This window comes from Colletotrichum destructivum, chromosome 5 (assembly GCF_034447905.1).
Source record: "Colletotrichum destructivum chromosome 5, complete sequence".
NCBI classification, from domain to species: Eukaryota; Fungi; Ascomycota; class Sordariomycetes; order Glomerellales; family Glomerellaceae; genus Colletotrichum; species Colletotrichum destructivum.
Genome location: NC_085900.1, coordinates 4,062,129 through 4,077,968, shown reverse-complemented (window position 1 = coordinate 4,077,968; position 15,840 = coordinate 4,062,129). Strand labels below are relative to the sequence as shown.

Below are 15,840 nucleotides of genomic sequence, written 5' to 3'. Positions count from 1 at the left end.
GCACAGTCAGTCGAGAGGGGGGAAAATTGTGATTGTGATTTTGGAAGCACTGTCACTGCCAGAAGGAGAGAAAAAAACTGCCCCTCCAAGAACCCCGCGAAACAGCATACACCAGTTGATTCAATATGGCAACCACGGGATCTTCCAGCCACGTCACAGCAGGCAAGTCCACATGCCCGGCCCTTGAAAGATCAAGGTTGCACGATGCTAACATCTCCTCCAGAGGCCTGCCAGTCGGCTTTCGAGCAGGCCGTTGCCCTGTCGCTGCACATGTGGCCGGCCCTATCCCTCGCCGTACAGAACCACTGGGGCGGCCCAGACTCAGCCGACAAGAGAGACTGGTTCGCCGGCGCGGTCGCCGAGGCCTTCCCCGCGTACTCCAAGATCACAAACGGTCAGGCCGTCCCCGCCGCCAACGCCCCTGAAGAGCCTGACACCGAGTACGTCGAGACCATGCTGCTGCAGGTCATGCTGGACGAGTTCGAGGTCCACGTCGACGATGAGACCGGCTTCGACGTCGCCGAGCAGATCATCAAGCTGAGGGGAGACATAGCCAAAGGCAACTTGGACGTCGTTGACAGCCTCCGCAAGAAGTGGGAAAGCCGCAAGGGCGCCAAGGTTGAGGGGCTTTACAAGAAAGTTGAGGGCGGCGACCAGGAGACCGACTGGGAGGACGATAGCGAGGACGATGAGGATGATGACGTCGACATGGATGACGCCCCGCAGCTCGTTCGTGCGCCCAGGGAAAAGCCGGAACCAGAGGTGGACGAGGACGGATTCACCACAGTCACGAGGAAGAAGAAATAAATAACCCGAGCGCGAGAGAAGAGAATCCGACTTGGTCACAAAGAAAACCGGTGCACTACGAGCCACGGCTGATGTACAGATGTCCGCAAATTAAGAGCTGCCATTCGAGCCGAAAAGGTTCAACCAAACCCAACCAACGCCAGCCAGCAAAAAAGAAGCAAAGCAACCACGCCAGCTTACTCCCAGTCGTCGTCGCTATCGTCGGCCTTGCGGGAATCCTTGGGGCTATTGGGAGCCTGGCTGGGCACACCGGATGTGGCACCCACAACATCGTAGCTTGTGTCGCTGTCGGCCTGGGACTTCTCGTCGTTCGACTTACGGGACTCGGCGGCAGGTTTGAGGCTGGAGGTCTGTGTGGGGGGCTGGATCGTGGTGGAGGATTCGGCCGACGCGGGACGCACTTGCTTCTGCTCGGCCTTGGGAGAAGGACCAGGGGCAGATGTAGGGGCAGAGGCAGCAGGGGCAGTGGAAGTAGAAGCAGAAGCAGTAGCAGTAGCAGTAGCAGTAGCAGTAGCAGTAGCAGGAGCAGCAGGAGCAGCAGTCGGGGCAGAAGTCGGGGCAGAAGTCGGGGCAGAAGTCGGAGCAGGGGCAGCCTCGTCCTCAGAATCGTCGTCCCAACCAACTTCGTCTTCGGCAGATGCAGCTGTTTATCCGTTAGCTGAGACTTGTTTGGCAATTCTGGGCTGCGGCACTCACCCTTGAGCAAGTCACGTCGTCGGGTCTCGGCGGCCTCGAGACCGTGTCTAAGAAAGTAGTATCTCTTCCAGAATTCAGCATAAGGAACCTGATCGGGCACAAGCTTCTCCATCGTCGCTCGCAGTTCGGGGTATTTGTTCAAGTCGTCGCTTATCTCAGCCGTCTTCTTCTCAACGTCAAAAGCCTTGGCCCATATAGTGAATTCCTCCGTCGCGGGGTCCTTTGCGAAGCCCTCGGTGCTCGTGTGTATGACGTGCAGCTGGGCGTCCTGCCGCGAAGTATGAATGACGCGTTTCCCTTGTGCATCCTTGCTTTCAAACATAACGGTGCTTCCTTGGTTGTTGGAATCCGAAGGCGGCGCGATGCTGACCGCCTCTTTAAGGAAGTTGCTAATGTTGGTGCCGAAACGAAGGAGAGCCTCGTCGGCGGCGTCTTCGGCCTTTTGCAAGTCTTTGAGCCGTTTGGCAGCCTCAGAGCGGAGCCTAGCCAAATAGTTCTCCGAACTGCTCATAGCCTCCTCGTCCGATGCCTGGTCTCGAGTCTTGGTCGGCGTCGTCTGGCTGTCGGTCTCCTTGCCCTTGTCCCCAGAAGATTCTCCTTGCGCCGTGTTGACGGTCAGCGATCGCGTGCGGCTGATGATGGACGTGAAGCCCTTGGCAGCGTCTCCGCCGAGTTCGGTAACTTCCTTGGAGGCTTCCTTGTAGACTACTTGTCCCTGGCGTCGGATTAGCCGGCCTGCTCCCTTGGGAGTTTTGCCACGATTTCTTACCTGCTTCACGGCATTTCCCAAGAAACCACCTATTCGCATGCCCCAAGCGCTAGAGGATATGGCCTTGTACGCCTCCTGGAGTTCATCATTGAGCGAATGTTGCGGCTGATCGGGATTAGAGTCTTTGGTGTCGCCCGTCTTCTTGTCGGCATCCTTAGGGAGCGAGCTTTCCTGAATGTAATCGTAAGCCAGATCCATCGCAGCGCGGATGAATATGCGCTCTGTTCGACTATGGTGTTATCCGGTATTTTTCAGAGGGCCGTTGCGCGGCTGGATAGGCTGGCAGGCGGGTGTAGGGTTGAAGCGGATATCGCGAGATGTCGAGGCCGGCGGACGAATGATGTTTGGCTTCTGACATGAGGCTGCCTTTGCCCCCTGACAGGAGGAGTGGTCAATGCGGGGATACCGTACTTAGGTATCTAGCTACCGTCGGCAGCAGTCTGTACCTGTCCCAGGGTGGGGAACCAACTCGACCGCTGCCGGAAACTGCTATTTGTTGCACCGAGGAATGGAAAATCGCTCTGCTGTTTGCATCTGCCATTCCAATGTCCATCCCTCGAAGACAGGAAGCAAAAAGCCAGTCGGAAATTTTCGACAAGTGCGGGTGAGAATAATTGAAAATTGAAAAGAATTATTTTTTTTTTTTAAAAAAAAAAGGGCTGGGCCATGGGCGGACGGGCTGGTTTCTGTCCCTGCACCACGGGGCCTGCAAACGACCTCGAGTCGGCTCAACACATGCCTTAGTGAGGGCGGATGACACCGATACTTCGAGCAGCCGGCAGCTTGTGAGACGCTCATCCCGATCACCTAGCCACAAAAACACCGATACACGACGGATGGTCATGAAGCAGATAGCTGGCGTCCTCCCTTCGAATGGCAAGTGATACGGGGTCACTCACCCTCTCGATAAGGGTGGTTGCGTGCCCTTCTCATCGGATGATTGGAGACTATACACAACAGCAAGAGTTATTCATTTGTCAACTCACTGCCGATCTGCATGATACCATCATATTTACTAAAATAGAACAAAAAGATCGGTGGTTCACACTCTCGACACCTGGCGACTATTTGCATCCGTTTGGACAAACGCACAGGATCAAGCCTCTTCCCAGTGTCCCGAATCCCGACTCATGAGATGTGGCGTACAGCGTCACTGATGTAAGCTTTTCGGGCGGAGTAGCTCGGGTCTGGAACGTCGTCTTGGGTTGTGGCGATTTATGCAAAGAAGTAGGTAAGCGGGCAGGTATTGAGGTCCTCGACCAACAGTGGCAAGCACGCTATGGCGCAGCACTATCTGAGGGATGCAGGCCGGGCAAGGGGGCATACAGGTCTGCAAAGACCGGCTGTAACCTGTTCAAATGTCTGCGTGTCCTGAGCGCCGGCAAGTGAAATGACAGAGATATGAGCTGTAAGAGTGTAATTGCATTCTGGACAGGATCAGAACATACCCCATGGCAGATGAATAATACACTTTAGTCTAAACCCATTCTAAACCTATTCCGAAGAACGCCCGCATTTTTTCAATTGTGCGTGAACAGTTGATCAAGGCCAAGACGGCCTCATAAGCCGTATCCGATTAAAGTTCCGGTCATTCAGGCCAACTTTCAACGTCGCTTGTAGTGGAGTGTAAGCGCGAGCGCGAGCGCGACCATGGGGTTGCTTGCCGCACTGCAGGTTTTGGCCGGGAGCGACATGCTAGTTACAAAACTGCTCTGTGTCTGGGCTGGGTATCGGAGGAGGTACAGAGTACTTCTGGCGGATAAAGACAGATATATCTGTAGACCGCTACTACAGTTTTCGTGAATCGTAGCTTTAGGTAGGTACTACAGCATCTTTACAAGTACAATATGCAAAGGCCGTATCGCTGTTTTTTTCTGGTGTGGATGATGACCCTGAGTCATACCAGCAGGCGGGCGCGCCGTTTGAAGAATTGGCAACCAGGCTGGTTACACTAGTGCAGCTCCTCCACAGCCCACCTAGGTGCCTAGGCAGGCAGGTAGGTACGTATACTACCTACCTAACTGATCCAGATTGCAGCGCGAGGCCTGCCCTTGGTTCTTAGCCTTGGCCAATGGCCCGCCACTCGCATTGTTACGCAATGAGTAACCATCTGCCCCCACATCATGCGACGCTGGTGAGCCACCGCCCATTGCTGGCAGGTTGTGGCCCGCGTGTTGTGTTGAAATGCCGGGGGGGCCTGGACATAGGGAGCGAAGTTGCGATGATCCGACACTGCAAAGGTATGTAGAGTACAGAGTAGATAGAGATGGGACGAGAACGCTGGGCGACGACTGTGTGTTGCAGCATAAATACTCGGTCCTCGGTCCTCGGCCATTAAGTCCGTCCGTCGCGGAATCCACTTGCAAAAGTCCGTTGTCCACACATCCAGCCGTAATTGTTGTGCTGATGGTTTTGGCGCACACCAGACGCAGAAGACGACGAGGCAGCAGGAAGGATGAGTGGCGAATGTGTTCTTCTGCGAATACCTGAAGGGGAGAGGGGCAAGGCGCTACCGATATAGGGGGTGGTGCAATGGTGTCACGATTCCTCGAAGGGGGTCCCTTCCACAGGTTCTACTCCCTAGTGTACAGATACACAACACCAAAAAGGTCCCGAGGGGGAGAGAGGGGCAGCAAGGATATTCGTACTTGTGCACCAGAGGCCACGGTCTACAAGTACATCGTACGGCTCGCTGATGCGGAAACTACGGCTGCGCCCTGTGGCATTATCGGCGATAACCGGCACTTTAACCAATGGATAAGGCTCATTGGGCCCGACCTCAAGTCCCGTCCCTTGCGCCTGGACCCCCGGCTCAATTGGCCGGCCCCTTCCATTTTCCTCTTCCCTCTTGGTGTCATGACGGCTGACAAATTGACACTGAAGGGCGCTGAAATTCTTCCCCCTCCTCACCGTCTGCAGCCCTCCATTCAGTTCGATTCTCTCCACTTCCCTACTCAGACGCTCCGCGGTCACCACAAACCAACAACATTTTCCCCTCTCCCCTTACTTTCCGTCCGCGCATCACTGCACACCCTCTCCAAAGCACGTCTTTCCTCCCGAATTCCGTGGGTTTTTGGATTCTCCCAAAGAGCAATCAGGTGGCCCCGGAGACCGGCCTGTGAGTCAGGCAGCAACTGTAAGCCGCAAAGGCATCAAATCTTACCATCTCCATCCCACCCCAGGCCGGTGCCATTTCGTCACTTCATAGCACTAGGGTCCCTTTGCGCAGGACCTGATACAGCCTCCCTTTTGTCCTAATTTTAACGCCGAGTTCAAAGTACACGAACAACGGAGAAGGATCACAGATTGTTGCCCGGTTGCCGAGCCTCTCTTCCTCATTGTCAGACGACATCACCTCTCTATCCGGCCTATCTGGAACCTACGCCACTTTGACCCTGAGGCACCCCGAGCCGCAATCGGCTTCCGAGTCTGCCTTCTTCCATAGCCCTCTTGCTTCGAATCGACTTCCGTTTGCCTTTGACTCCTCGCTCTTCTACACCCCTTCGCAATGGCCTCAGCAACGAACGGCGGTTTCCCGGCCAACTTCATCTTGACACCGCAGCAACAAAGCTTGCTCTTCGCTGCTCTCAACTCGAACAAGCAGCAGCTGGCGAACCAGTCTCCTACTATCAAGGACACTTCCATGTCGCCCTCCTCTTATCAGACGTCGCCGGCGCAGGGTGCGGCTCATGGCTTTCAAGAAAGCCCTTACCTTGATAACTACGACTACGATTTTGGCGACTCCAGCTTCGATTTCGATGTTAGTACCGTCGGCCAGGCTAAAATGATTGGCGACATCCCTGGCGGCGCTCAGTCGGCTCAGTCGACCAAGTCAGACTCGACCGAGAACGATGGTATGGACAAGAGAGCCCATCCCGACGACGAGGAAGATGAAGACTCTCCTGGGAACGACGCCAAGAGGCGTGAGGGCGGCGACAAAGTCCCGAAGAAGCCGGGACGTAAGCCCCTTACCTCGGAACCGAGCTCGGTATGTTTGAAACTGCCCCTCTGATGCCGAAGCCATACTAATACGGGAACAGAAGCGCAAGGCCCAAAACCGCGCTGCCCAGCGGGCATTCCGCGAGCGCAAGGAGAAGCACCTGAAGGATCTCGAGACCAAGGTGGAGGAGCTGGAGAAAGCGTCAAAGGAAGCCAGCAGCGAGAACAGCCAGCTACGTTCCCAAATCGACCGGATGACGGCGGAGCTCAACGAGTACAAGACCAAGATGGCAGCCATGAGTACTCGCTCCGCGTCTCACAGCAAGTCGTCTATGGGCTTTGGGGCCTCTGCTATTGGCAACCTGAGCGACGTCAACTTCCAGTTCGAATTCCCCAAGTTTGGCGTCCTGCCAGGATCCCAGATGCCCAACAAACCCGTACAGGGAGCGAGGTCTTCCTCATCGCCTCAGATTGTTAACGGCAGCAACCCCGTCAGCCCCCTCAACAAGGACAACAGCCCAGGTGTTATCGCCGGGCTCGACTTTGGCACCAAGGACGACCTGGTCAACTTTACATCTCTTTTCAGTCCATCACTCGCCAATGGCTCGACAGGCACGGGCACATCTCGCGCCAGTGTTGACTCGGGCTCATATGGGATGAACAACGGCACGTCGACCAGCTCGCCATCTGCATCGTCTCAGTCAAATGGAGGTCCGAGCTCATCCTGCGGAACTTCCCCTGAGCCCTTTACGCAGTCGCCCATGGGTTTCAAACCCGTCGACACCATGACGACAATCGGCGAAGAGTCTGCCAATCAGCAATCGTTGTTCGCTAGTATCGACACCAGCAACTTCGACTGGCTCGCGCAACAGAATGGCGGACAGTTCGACCCTCAGCTATTTGGCGGATACCGCGAACCGCAAGAAAACATTCTTGCCGGCACCACCTTCGACGACAGTTTCTTCAACGACGCCCTCGATGCCGACTTCATCACGCCGTACAACATGGCCCCTAGCCCTGCTGTGCCCAAGAAGAACCTCATAGACCAAATTGATGCCGCCAAGAACGCAGACGATGATGTGGTTAAGGAGGCCGTCAAGGCTGAGAACTACAACTGCAATAAGATATGGTATGGCCCAGCCCAACCAGATGTTATTGCTTCAGTTACTCACCGCTTTAACAGGGAGAAGCTCCAGAACTGCCCCAGTGTGCAGGCCGGCGAGTTCGATCTCGATGGCTTGTGCACCGAACTGCAGAAGAAGGCGAAGTGCTCCGGCCAGGGTCCGGTTGTCTCCGAGACAGATTTCCAAACGGTTGTCAACAAGTGGATGGGCAAGGACGCGGCTGCCTGCTTCGCGAGCCAGGACAACAACAAGACGAAAGCCTAATCGGCCATTTTGACGTCATTAACTGTACATTGGCATACGTGCCTAGGGCACTGGGTTTGGTGGTCAGCTTTGGAGGCATATCTGGTGAAATGGTCGGGAAACTTTGGGGACAGCAGGCGTTATATCACGGACCAAAACAGGGCGAACTTGAGGTATGATTCGACCCCAAAGGCAAGGCGAATGGTTATTCATCCATATCGGAAATGTATACACTGGTAAGGGGATCTTGTCAGGCGGTATGCAGGCACTGGCCTGTACCTGGCGAGGAAGAGCCCCCTTCCGAGAGACTGAGAACGGTTCAAGGAGGCTATGATGATGATATTCCAGGCGGCCAGACGGTCCCATTTGAATTCGGGAGGGGTTTGCTGTTTCGCAAATGTAATTCTTCATGCTACACTCTTTTTTTGACAAACGAACGAATAAGAATCTCCACATTGACATATATGTGAACTCGCGAAGCAATCGTTGAACATGAGGTGTTTGTCGTTTGGGCGAGAAAGCTTCCCGTTTGCCAATGTGCGCACGGGTTCGCTGGAGCCGTTCCCCGCCGGAGCTTCATCTCCGTGATTAGGTCTCATTGAGGGGGCCGCGGACTTCAGGCTCGGCGCCTCGGTACGGAGGCAACGGCCTTGATCTCGAGTGAAATGCTCCTGTGGAAGTGAAGGGCTGCGGCGTTGAACAAGATGATACCCGGTCAAGCTTCGCAAAAGCAGGGGTTGAGCTGCCGGCGTCGTGGATTTGGGCAAGGCATGCAACCCCTCCCCCTTCCCCCCTACTAGATGGCATTTAATGGCTTCTGACTGCGGTCTCGGGGTCATGTATTTTAGTGCCAATGCATGTAAATAGCACGTTGTTTCGTGCCCCCTCTCTCCGCAGCCAATGGCTCGGTCTCCCAGCGCCCGGCGGCCGCCAACATTTGCCTGCCCTGCCAAAAACGAAACATCCTAGGCCTCGTCAGGTCCGGGCATGACATGACATTGATCACACTTCCGACCAACCTTGCGGCTTTACATATGTCAAGTTGTGTGTCGGTCTGCCCGCTCGCCCGTCCGCCCGCCCACGTGTTTTATCCCCCCTCCCCCTCCCCCTCCCCCCTCCCCACAAGGCCCCAGCTATCCAAACCCCGCGCCCGTCCGCGCCCGTACCCGAAGCCCGCGAATCCCGCACCCGCCGCCGCCCATTCCGGCCGTCCCCGCATCCGACGTTCTGCAGCGCGCGTGGCAGGACGGGCGGAAAACATCACGAGTAAGACACATAGATAGATGGTCCTTGCTTCCCATGAGCAACTGTCATATGGTAGATGAGACGGAGAGACATGCACCTGTCTCGAACTCCTACTCCTCCGCGCCCCCCACATGAAGATTCGAAGCCATCTTCCGCTCCAAGGTTTAGGTTTGCGGGGGAGACGAGAAAGGGGGGGGGGCTGCCACAACGATCAGGATGGTGTAACGTCGGGGGAAAAGGCAGGAAAGGAAGAAACCAAAACCATGGACGGAACGAACAGCACGTGGCCGTCGGATAGCCTCCCAACGCACAGGTACCGAGACGAGAGTTGATGGAATGATGGACGAGCGGCGTATCTGTACGATGTATACGATGCTGTAGATGCTGGGCACCATTTCTCTTTGAGACTGCCCATACTCCGGAATGCATAGGTATTGGGAAGAGCTGGTGGCCCTCAAAGAGGAGTGCTTCTTTTCCCCGCCTGCGCAATGGCCCCCAAGCATCCGAGGGAGCTAAAAAGAACCAGGCAGGGCCTGGTCCACCAAGACAACGCCGCACATGGCCCAAGTTAGGCCAGGATGGAGGACCTGAGGCCCATCTTGCCTTTATCAGTCGCTCGACATCGCGGGATTTGATACCGTGTTTCTAGTCTGTCGGGCCGGTCCCCTCTCCTTCCTCACATCTTCTTTTCTGCACTCCAGCTAAGCTCATTCTCCGAGCCCGTGCGCCGCCAAGGCGGCTTACGGTCGGCATTTGCAAACTTGGACAGGACGGCGTGGAGGCTCTTACTTGCATGCAACGTATAGTCCGGTTGCTTTTGTGCGTGTGGATCCTGTGTTTGTTTGTCCATAATTGGTCTCATTCGCCCTATCGAAAAAAGGGGACGACTCACTGGTACGCCAGAACCTTGCAAAGAGGGGGCTGGCAGGTAGTGGGAGGCAAAATGATCTGCGTGTCTTTCTCCCAAGAAGCTACCGCCGGTTGCATCAAGGGTGCAGCCAATGATGAGCCTAGGAACCGGGTCCAGACTTGCTCGAATCGTCTAACGTCATCCAATCCCCGTCCGAGGCGATAACAAGCTCAACGTTCTTGTATCTCATGTTCCCTCTCACCCTCGAACGGGGTGACGGAGTGACCGAGGAGCTTTGATCACCAGGGGGGAATCAGCCTTTGGTCTTGCGGCCCTGGGTTCATGCACCCAATCTTGCACGGGCAAAGCGAACAGGTCCAGTCGAGGCTAGAAGTACACTCATGTGCATGTACAACGCAGGCTGGCATTACAAAGGGTATATTTCTTTCGTCGGTTGACCTATCTCCTTCCGATACTCCACAGCTCGTGCCATCTGATGCCTCATGAATTGCTTCATGGCCTATCGCTTCATGCTCATACATCCTGTGACTCGACAGGTTGAGACTCTTGCCATGATTCAAGACCGCCAGGCTCGGCAGCCGCAAGGGTTGCCTTCGACGCTGCGTCAGATGTACAACCCACTTTCGTCTTGCCCGCGGGTGAGAGAAGGTTCGCCCAGCAGACAATTCAGTCCGATCCGGCCGCATGTAATGTCTGCCGTCTCGGCGTGGCAGTCTGTTCCCAGTGAATTCTCTACGGCGCAAGTTCCCTCCGGAGTGATAAGCCGCACTGGCTCCGGCATCGTCGGTTTTTGGCATACCTTAATCTAGCCATCCGCAGGCTACCTACTGCGTGTTCTCCGGGGACGTCGGTTGGTGGATTCTCGTTACGTTACTGAGTTCCTCGGGTATCGATCCTTCTCTTACTGTGCGTCTATTCCACTCTTCAACAGACCACAGTTGTCTTCTAGCCAATGACCTGTCTTGCGCCCTCCTTTCCCAATACTCCTCTTTCCTTCGGTTTCGGGCTGTGTCCTCTCCCCTTCTTTCCCCGAAGGAATCCGAATACGCCGCTAGAGCTTTCGGATTTCCCTTCGCTGATGGCATTGGCGTCCGTTGGCAGGGTGGCATCCTGCCGGGCGAGATCGGACCAGCTGCCGCCACCGTCTAGTGTGACCTGCATGCCACCAGTCGGGCTGGTGACCCTCTTTCCTGCCCCTGGAGGCGGCGCTCTTTGATTGGAATACTCACTGGGATAGTGCGGTATCGGGGGTGGCTTGGAGACTGGTCGACGAGGCACGCCGGTATGACTGCTTCCCGGCCGCTTCTCCAAGCTTGTGCTCTTGCGCAACGGGCCCGCAAGATGGGAAGCCCTCGACGCTCCCCCATTCGTGGCCATGGCCGCAGGTGTGGCTTCATCTGTTGTCAACGCCTGGGGCTGGTTCATCGTCACCATGTCGCCGTTGACGTAGCCACATTCGTCGGCTTGGCCAGTGATTCTATAATTATCAGCATCACCGTATGCAACGGGCTAATTCGGGAGGGGGGCATACTTTTTGTAAGCAGCCAACGTGTAGTCGAATGGGCGGAACTCGTTTTCGATCATACGGTACAGTTCGTCTTCTCTGATTTCCTTGTCGGATGCATACTCCTTGAGTCTCTCACGGGGCTTCTGTCGTCGGGCTCTCGCTTCAAGGGGAGCTTCCTCCAAAAGTAATTCTTCGAGGTCATACGTGGCGTCAAAGTTGGTCTTGTCGGCAGCAGGGACGAAGACGGGCTCGATTTCTTTCCGCTCGAGCGCCTCAAAGTCGATCATCATGAAGAATTCGTGCTTGGTGAAACTCTCCCACGTCGATCCCATTCGTTTGTCACGGTTGACGTCCAAGGCGTCTCGGATGGCGTATAAACAGGGTAAACTGACGGGCGGTGAAGTGATGGGGTACTTGGGATTAGCGAGCTGAATTTGTTGGCTCAATGTGTTCTCTGAGTTGCCATCGAATGGCCTCTGCGCGATAGGTGTCAGTGGTATTGTCGGCAGACTGCGCCCAACAAAGGGAGAACACGCACCTTGTTATATATGCATTCGTAAAACAGGACACCCAGCGACCACCAATCCGCACGCACATCGTAGCCCTTGCCGGCGTACACTTCGGGTGCTAGGTACGCAAGAGTGCCTGACTTGCTCGACAAGACCTTGCCAGGAATGATGTCGGAGGCGACGTTCTAACCCAGTCAGCATTTAAGTATCGCAAAGTACGGTTCCGGGACAACTTACAAAGTCAGTCAAATGCACATGGCCATCGGCGTCAAGGAGAACATTGTCGGGTTTAACATCGCGATGGATGATGTTCTGGCTGTGGATGTAGCGGAGAGCGCATCCCAGCTCGGCAATCCAGAAGCGCACTGCATCCTCGGTAAAGGTCTTTCTTGAAATGTGGAATCGTAGATCACCACCGCTCATCAAATCGACAACAAGGTACCTGATGAAGGAATTGTCAGTACCAGGGGCCGGGCCGCGTCGAGAGAGTTATCCCACATGTACTCGATATCTTGAAAACTGTAGCGCAAGTTGCAGATGAAAGGATGATTCACGTGCTCGAGCATTCGGCGCTCTCGTATAATGTTCCGCACACTCTCCGATCGCACGACTGTTCCATGGGCCAAGTATCAGTATCGAACGACTGCAATGCATCAAGCCTCAGGTCTTGGTTGAGGCGTAGGGAGACGACAAAGCGTTATGGTGGGAGGAGGCGGTGTGTACCTTCATCTTTCCGGATGTACTTCAGGGCAAAGGACAGATTCGTGTCTTTTCTTTCGACAATGCGCACTTTGCCAAAGGCACCTCGCCCGACTACTCGCAGTAGGCGGAAATGATTGAGGTTGACTACACAAAGAGACGAGATCGATTAGCTTGGTGTTGAGGTATCAGGAGGCAGTGATGGTAGTGGTGGTGGTGGGGGGGTTAAGTTAAGCATGAAGCCTGGGCTGCGCGGTGCAGCAGAAGCAACGAAAAGGGCGACGACAGCGGCGACGACAGCTCAAGAATGGCGACGGCGGCGGTGTTGATGGTTTATCATTTGGGCAGCAAAGGTGAAGATAGTTTGTGGTTGCGGTGTTGGTTGTTGGTATAGGCGGTGCTATGCGACTGCGAGACGCTTACCTTCACCATCCAAATCGATGGGCTTGCCCTGGCTATTGCCCATTGCGACGTGGAGCAGTCGTATTTCTCAAATGCCTCTCACGTCTGCACTTGCTTGGATCTAGGAAAGTAGGTGCCGACTCGAGTGCACCATGATCCAAACGGGGACGGTGGTTTCTTGGGACGAAGGCGGCGAGAGAGATGGGGATGCGAGTGGGAGCGAGGACAGGAATTTTGGGGCAATTGCAAAGAGGTGGAAAGTAAGGTATAAGGCAAGGCAAAATGAATGGGCAAGGAGTGAGAAAGAGAGACAAGAACGAGAAGTGTGTGAGAGAGAGCACTGGCACCGGAAATGGAGCACAGGCAGGACAGATAGGAGTGGAGTCCGTTGCAGTCAGCTGGCACGGGTGACAAGGGGGGAAGGGGGGACGACGCCGACGCTGGGACTGGGACTACGTAGGAGCCGGTTGGGTTGTGCTGCTCGTTAAGTTGCCTCGAATAACAGTGTCAACATGGAGGACAGGGGTGGATTTTGGCGGAGGAGCAATTGAAGGGGAACAAGGACGAGGATGAATGATGAGTGAGGTGAGGAGCAGAGAAAAAGGCAAAAAAGGGATAGCTGGGGCTTTTTTTTTGGGGGGGGGGGGGGGGGGCGAAGCAGAGAGGGAGAGAGAGGGAGGTAGAGAGGGAGAGAGGGAGAAAAGACCAGCAGCGTCAGCAGCATCAGCAGCAGGGGAATGAGGGGAGGGGCAGGGGATGAACTGAAAAGACCGGGGCCACGGGCCAAAGTACAGAAAGCAAGGCGAGGCCAGGCAAGGTAGACTGGTGCAGGTAGAGCAGGTACAGCAGGTACGCCAATGGCAAAGAGGCCCGACCTGGGTGCTGAGCGCCCAGCGGGTAGTGAGTGCTATTGATTCGGGCCTGGTGATAGTGCTGGAGGTGGCCTGCATCCAGGCGCGATAGAAGGGAGCCTCTTTTCTCCTATTCTTTTCTTATTTTTTCCCTAACTCCGTGTTTCGGGACACGCGAGGTACGAAGACATATTGGACTGGATGGCAGCAGGAGAGCCACGTCTTTGCTTTGTGTTGGCCAATGAACCCAAACTACAAAGTTTGCCCCCTCCACCCACATGGCACCGGGATCGTGCCTACGGACTCACCGTCTGAGTCTCTACACCTTCTATTTTTCGGGCTACTCCAGGGGAAACTAGCAGCGGGAGAGTGAGCGAACAAGCATCCGTCCAGCCAACTGCATTGCCGGCCTATGTATCCAGTCCAGCACCCCTCTCTGAACAGGTTCTAAGTTGAAATGAATTTCGTGTACCGCCGCGAAAAGACGCACCTTGCCTTGTCTACCCTGTTGCGTCGGCACGCAATGGTGTGGGCGAGACACGGCTACATTCATTGTGGTGTCTTGCTAGCGGGCGAAAGCCAACCTACTCCAGATCTGCCTTTTCTGGTGTGGCCAGGGCCGCCGCTCTAGAAAGGTTAGACGGCGTCGACAGTCGGAGGAACGTTGGCGTCTTGAGCACAGCACACGGCCGAGAGCCTCTTCGCTTGCCCTGTAGTCTTGCTTCCCAACGTCGTCGTCGTCGTCGTCGGGGTGTTACCTACACGCCACACTGCCTACATATTGCCATAACCACCAACATTGCAGCCTCGTTTCCTGAACTGCTTTGACGGCGCCAATGTTGGCGGTGTCCGCCAGAGGCACCCCCAAGAGCCGGGGTGGACGCAGGATCGATCGGTAATGTAGGTCGAGTAAGGTTAGGCCAAGCTAGCGCGACATGTGGCTACAGCCTACCTCCCTCGGTGAGATATACAAACAAAAATACGTGTTCTGTACAGTAAAATTTGGTACCTGGTGCACTATCTGTCCCGTCCCTCCCACGTTACGTATCTTGGCTTCAAAGTGGGTTCCAGTGCTTCTTCTCGCTCACGACAGGGGAGGAGCAAACAGTAACACAGCAGTGTGAATGGAAGTGGGCTTGGGAGCGAGAGTGGGAACCGACAGGCTTGTGCAACGAAACAAGGGTCGGAGGTCGAATGGGGTGATGGCAAGTGATTCCTCGAAGGATACATTGGCCAAGTGGGAGGACTGGGGAATGAGGGGAGGTTTCGCTGAATGATGGACGATGGATAATGCTGGTAATCAAACAAAGCAACGCGACCTGCAGCAGTCCGAGATACCATGATCCCATTGTTTATTCTCTACACAGTATGCTGTATTCCCATCTTGGTATTGCCGCAAGGCGAAGCAGAGGCAGGCCGAGAGGCCGATGAACCCTGCCGAATGTTGTTAAGTTTTTAGCCCGTACCCCAGATTGAAGAATCCGAGACGAGAGAGTCTCTAAGGGGAAAAGCGACCGCATGGGATCCATCATCCAGCCCGTCGAACCTACCGGCTACGGCTCTTAGTGCTGGGCCAGGCTGGTAGGTCGAGCTGGCTGCCGGCAAACAGGAGACAAAGAGACGTCAAGTTTCAAATGGCGAGGCGGCGAGAAATGGAGAGGCATCGGGAACTGAGCGATACGGAAAGCCATCTAAACCAAAGCCACACTCCCCATGGACTCCCATAGACACTGGCTGCAGGAGTTGGGTTTCGATTCCAAAAAAAAGGTGGAAATGATTTGGTCAAGCCACACAAGGTATCCGCGGACTGGTAGCAGAGCACACGAGCATACTCCCATCCGCATGGGAGGCTGGGATCCTGTAACAAGCGACCAATTGCTTCTTCCCTTGTCTTCGTGGTCCCCAAATTGAACTCGGCCGGAGTGGCCGGGGATGGCCCTGTCAAGGAGAGGAATCATCGGGGTATGTATCTGCACTGTAGGGGGTAGCGACGGGTTTGCTGCCGAACCGGCTCGGGGCAACTGTGAGCCAATTCACCCTGGCCGGCTCCAAGGAACCACGTTTCTTTTTCTGATGTTTGTTGGATCTAGTTCTCCAAAGGGGTCGTATTTGCAGTCGCAGTCGCTGCTGTTGCCGGCTGCAAACCATTGGCCCGCCATGTGTCATCGTTGTAAAAGG

The 15,840-nt window shown here is 55.2% G+C and overlaps 6 protein-coding genes across 6 annotated transcripts; 3 read left to right on the top strand and 3 right to left on the bottom strand.

Annotated features, from left to right (window-relative positions):
• Window positions 1-125: 125 nt before the first annotated feature.
• Window positions 126-807, top strand: CDEST_08780 (Putative pre-rRNA-processing protein TSR2; the record flags this gene model as incomplete). The annotated part of the gene is made up of 2 exons (XM_062924939.1): window positions 126-162; window positions 224-807. 2 exons carry the CDS (start codon window positions 126-128, stop codon window positions 805-807), a joined length of 621 nt encoding a protein of 206 aa, XP_062780990.1.
• Window positions 808-814: 7 nt separating this feature from the next.
• Window positions 815-2,610, bottom strand: CDEST_08779 (Putative BSD domain-containing protein). The gene is made up of 3 exons (XM_062924938.1): window positions 2,273-2,610; window positions 1,504-2,218; window positions 815-1,450 (listed from the first exon to the last, which is right to left on the bottom strand). Exons 1-3 carry the CDS (start codon window positions 2,468-2,470, stop codon window positions 984-986), a joined length of 1,380 nt encoding a protein of 459 aa, XP_062780989.1. The 5' UTR covers window positions 2,471-2,610; the 3' UTR covers window positions 815-983.
• A 1,120-nt stretch (window positions 2,611-3,730) lies between these two features.
• Window positions 3,731-4,762, top strand: CDEST_08778 (uncharacterized protein; the record flags this gene model as incomplete). The annotated part of the gene is made up of 1 exon (XM_062924937.1): window positions 3,731-4,762. Exon 1 carries the CDS (start codon window positions 4,457-4,459, stop codon window positions 4,760-4,762), a length of 306 nt encoding a protein of 101 aa, XP_062780988.1. The 5' UTR covers window positions 3,731-4,456.
• Window positions 4,763-5,166: 404 nt separating this feature from the next.
• CDEST_08777 (Putative basic-leucine zipper domain, transcription factor PAP1, Yap1 redox domain superfamily) lies at window positions 5,167-8,038 on the top strand. Its single transcript, XM_062924936.1, has 3 exons — window positions 5,167-6,260; window positions 6,313-7,340; window positions 7,395-8,038. Exons 1-3 carry the CDS (start codon window positions 5,781-5,783, stop codon window positions 7,597-7,599), a joined length of 1,713 nt encoding a protein of 570 aa, XP_062780987.1. The 5' UTR covers window positions 5,167-5,780; the 3' UTR covers window positions 7,600-8,038.
• A 2,033-nt stretch (window positions 8,039-10,071) lies between these two features.
• On the bottom strand, window positions 10,072-13,441 carry CDEST_08776 (Putative serine/threonine-protein kinase, active). The gene is made up of 7 exons (XM_062924935.1): window positions 12,833-13,441; window positions 12,434-12,556; window positions 12,209-12,320; window positions 11,948-12,152; window positions 11,740-11,895; window positions 11,226-11,677; window positions 10,072-11,171 (listed from the first exon to the last, which is right to left on the bottom strand). Exons 1-7 carry the CDS (start codon window positions 12,873-12,875, stop codon window positions 10,640-10,642), a joined length of 1,623 nt encoding a protein of 540 aa, XP_062780986.1. The 5' UTR covers window positions 12,876-13,441; the 3' UTR covers window positions 10,072-10,639.
• A 1,276-nt stretch (window positions 13,442-14,717) lies between these two features.
• CDEST_08775 (uncharacterized protein) lies at window positions 14,718-15,011 on the bottom strand (the record flags this gene model as incomplete). The annotated part of the gene is made up of 1 exon (XM_062924934.1): window positions 14,718-15,011. One exon carries the CDS (start codon window positions 15,009-15,011, stop codon window positions 14,718-14,720), a length of 294 nt encoding a protein of 97 aa, XP_062780985.1.
• Between the last annotated feature and the right edge of the window lie 829 nt (window positions 15,012-15,840).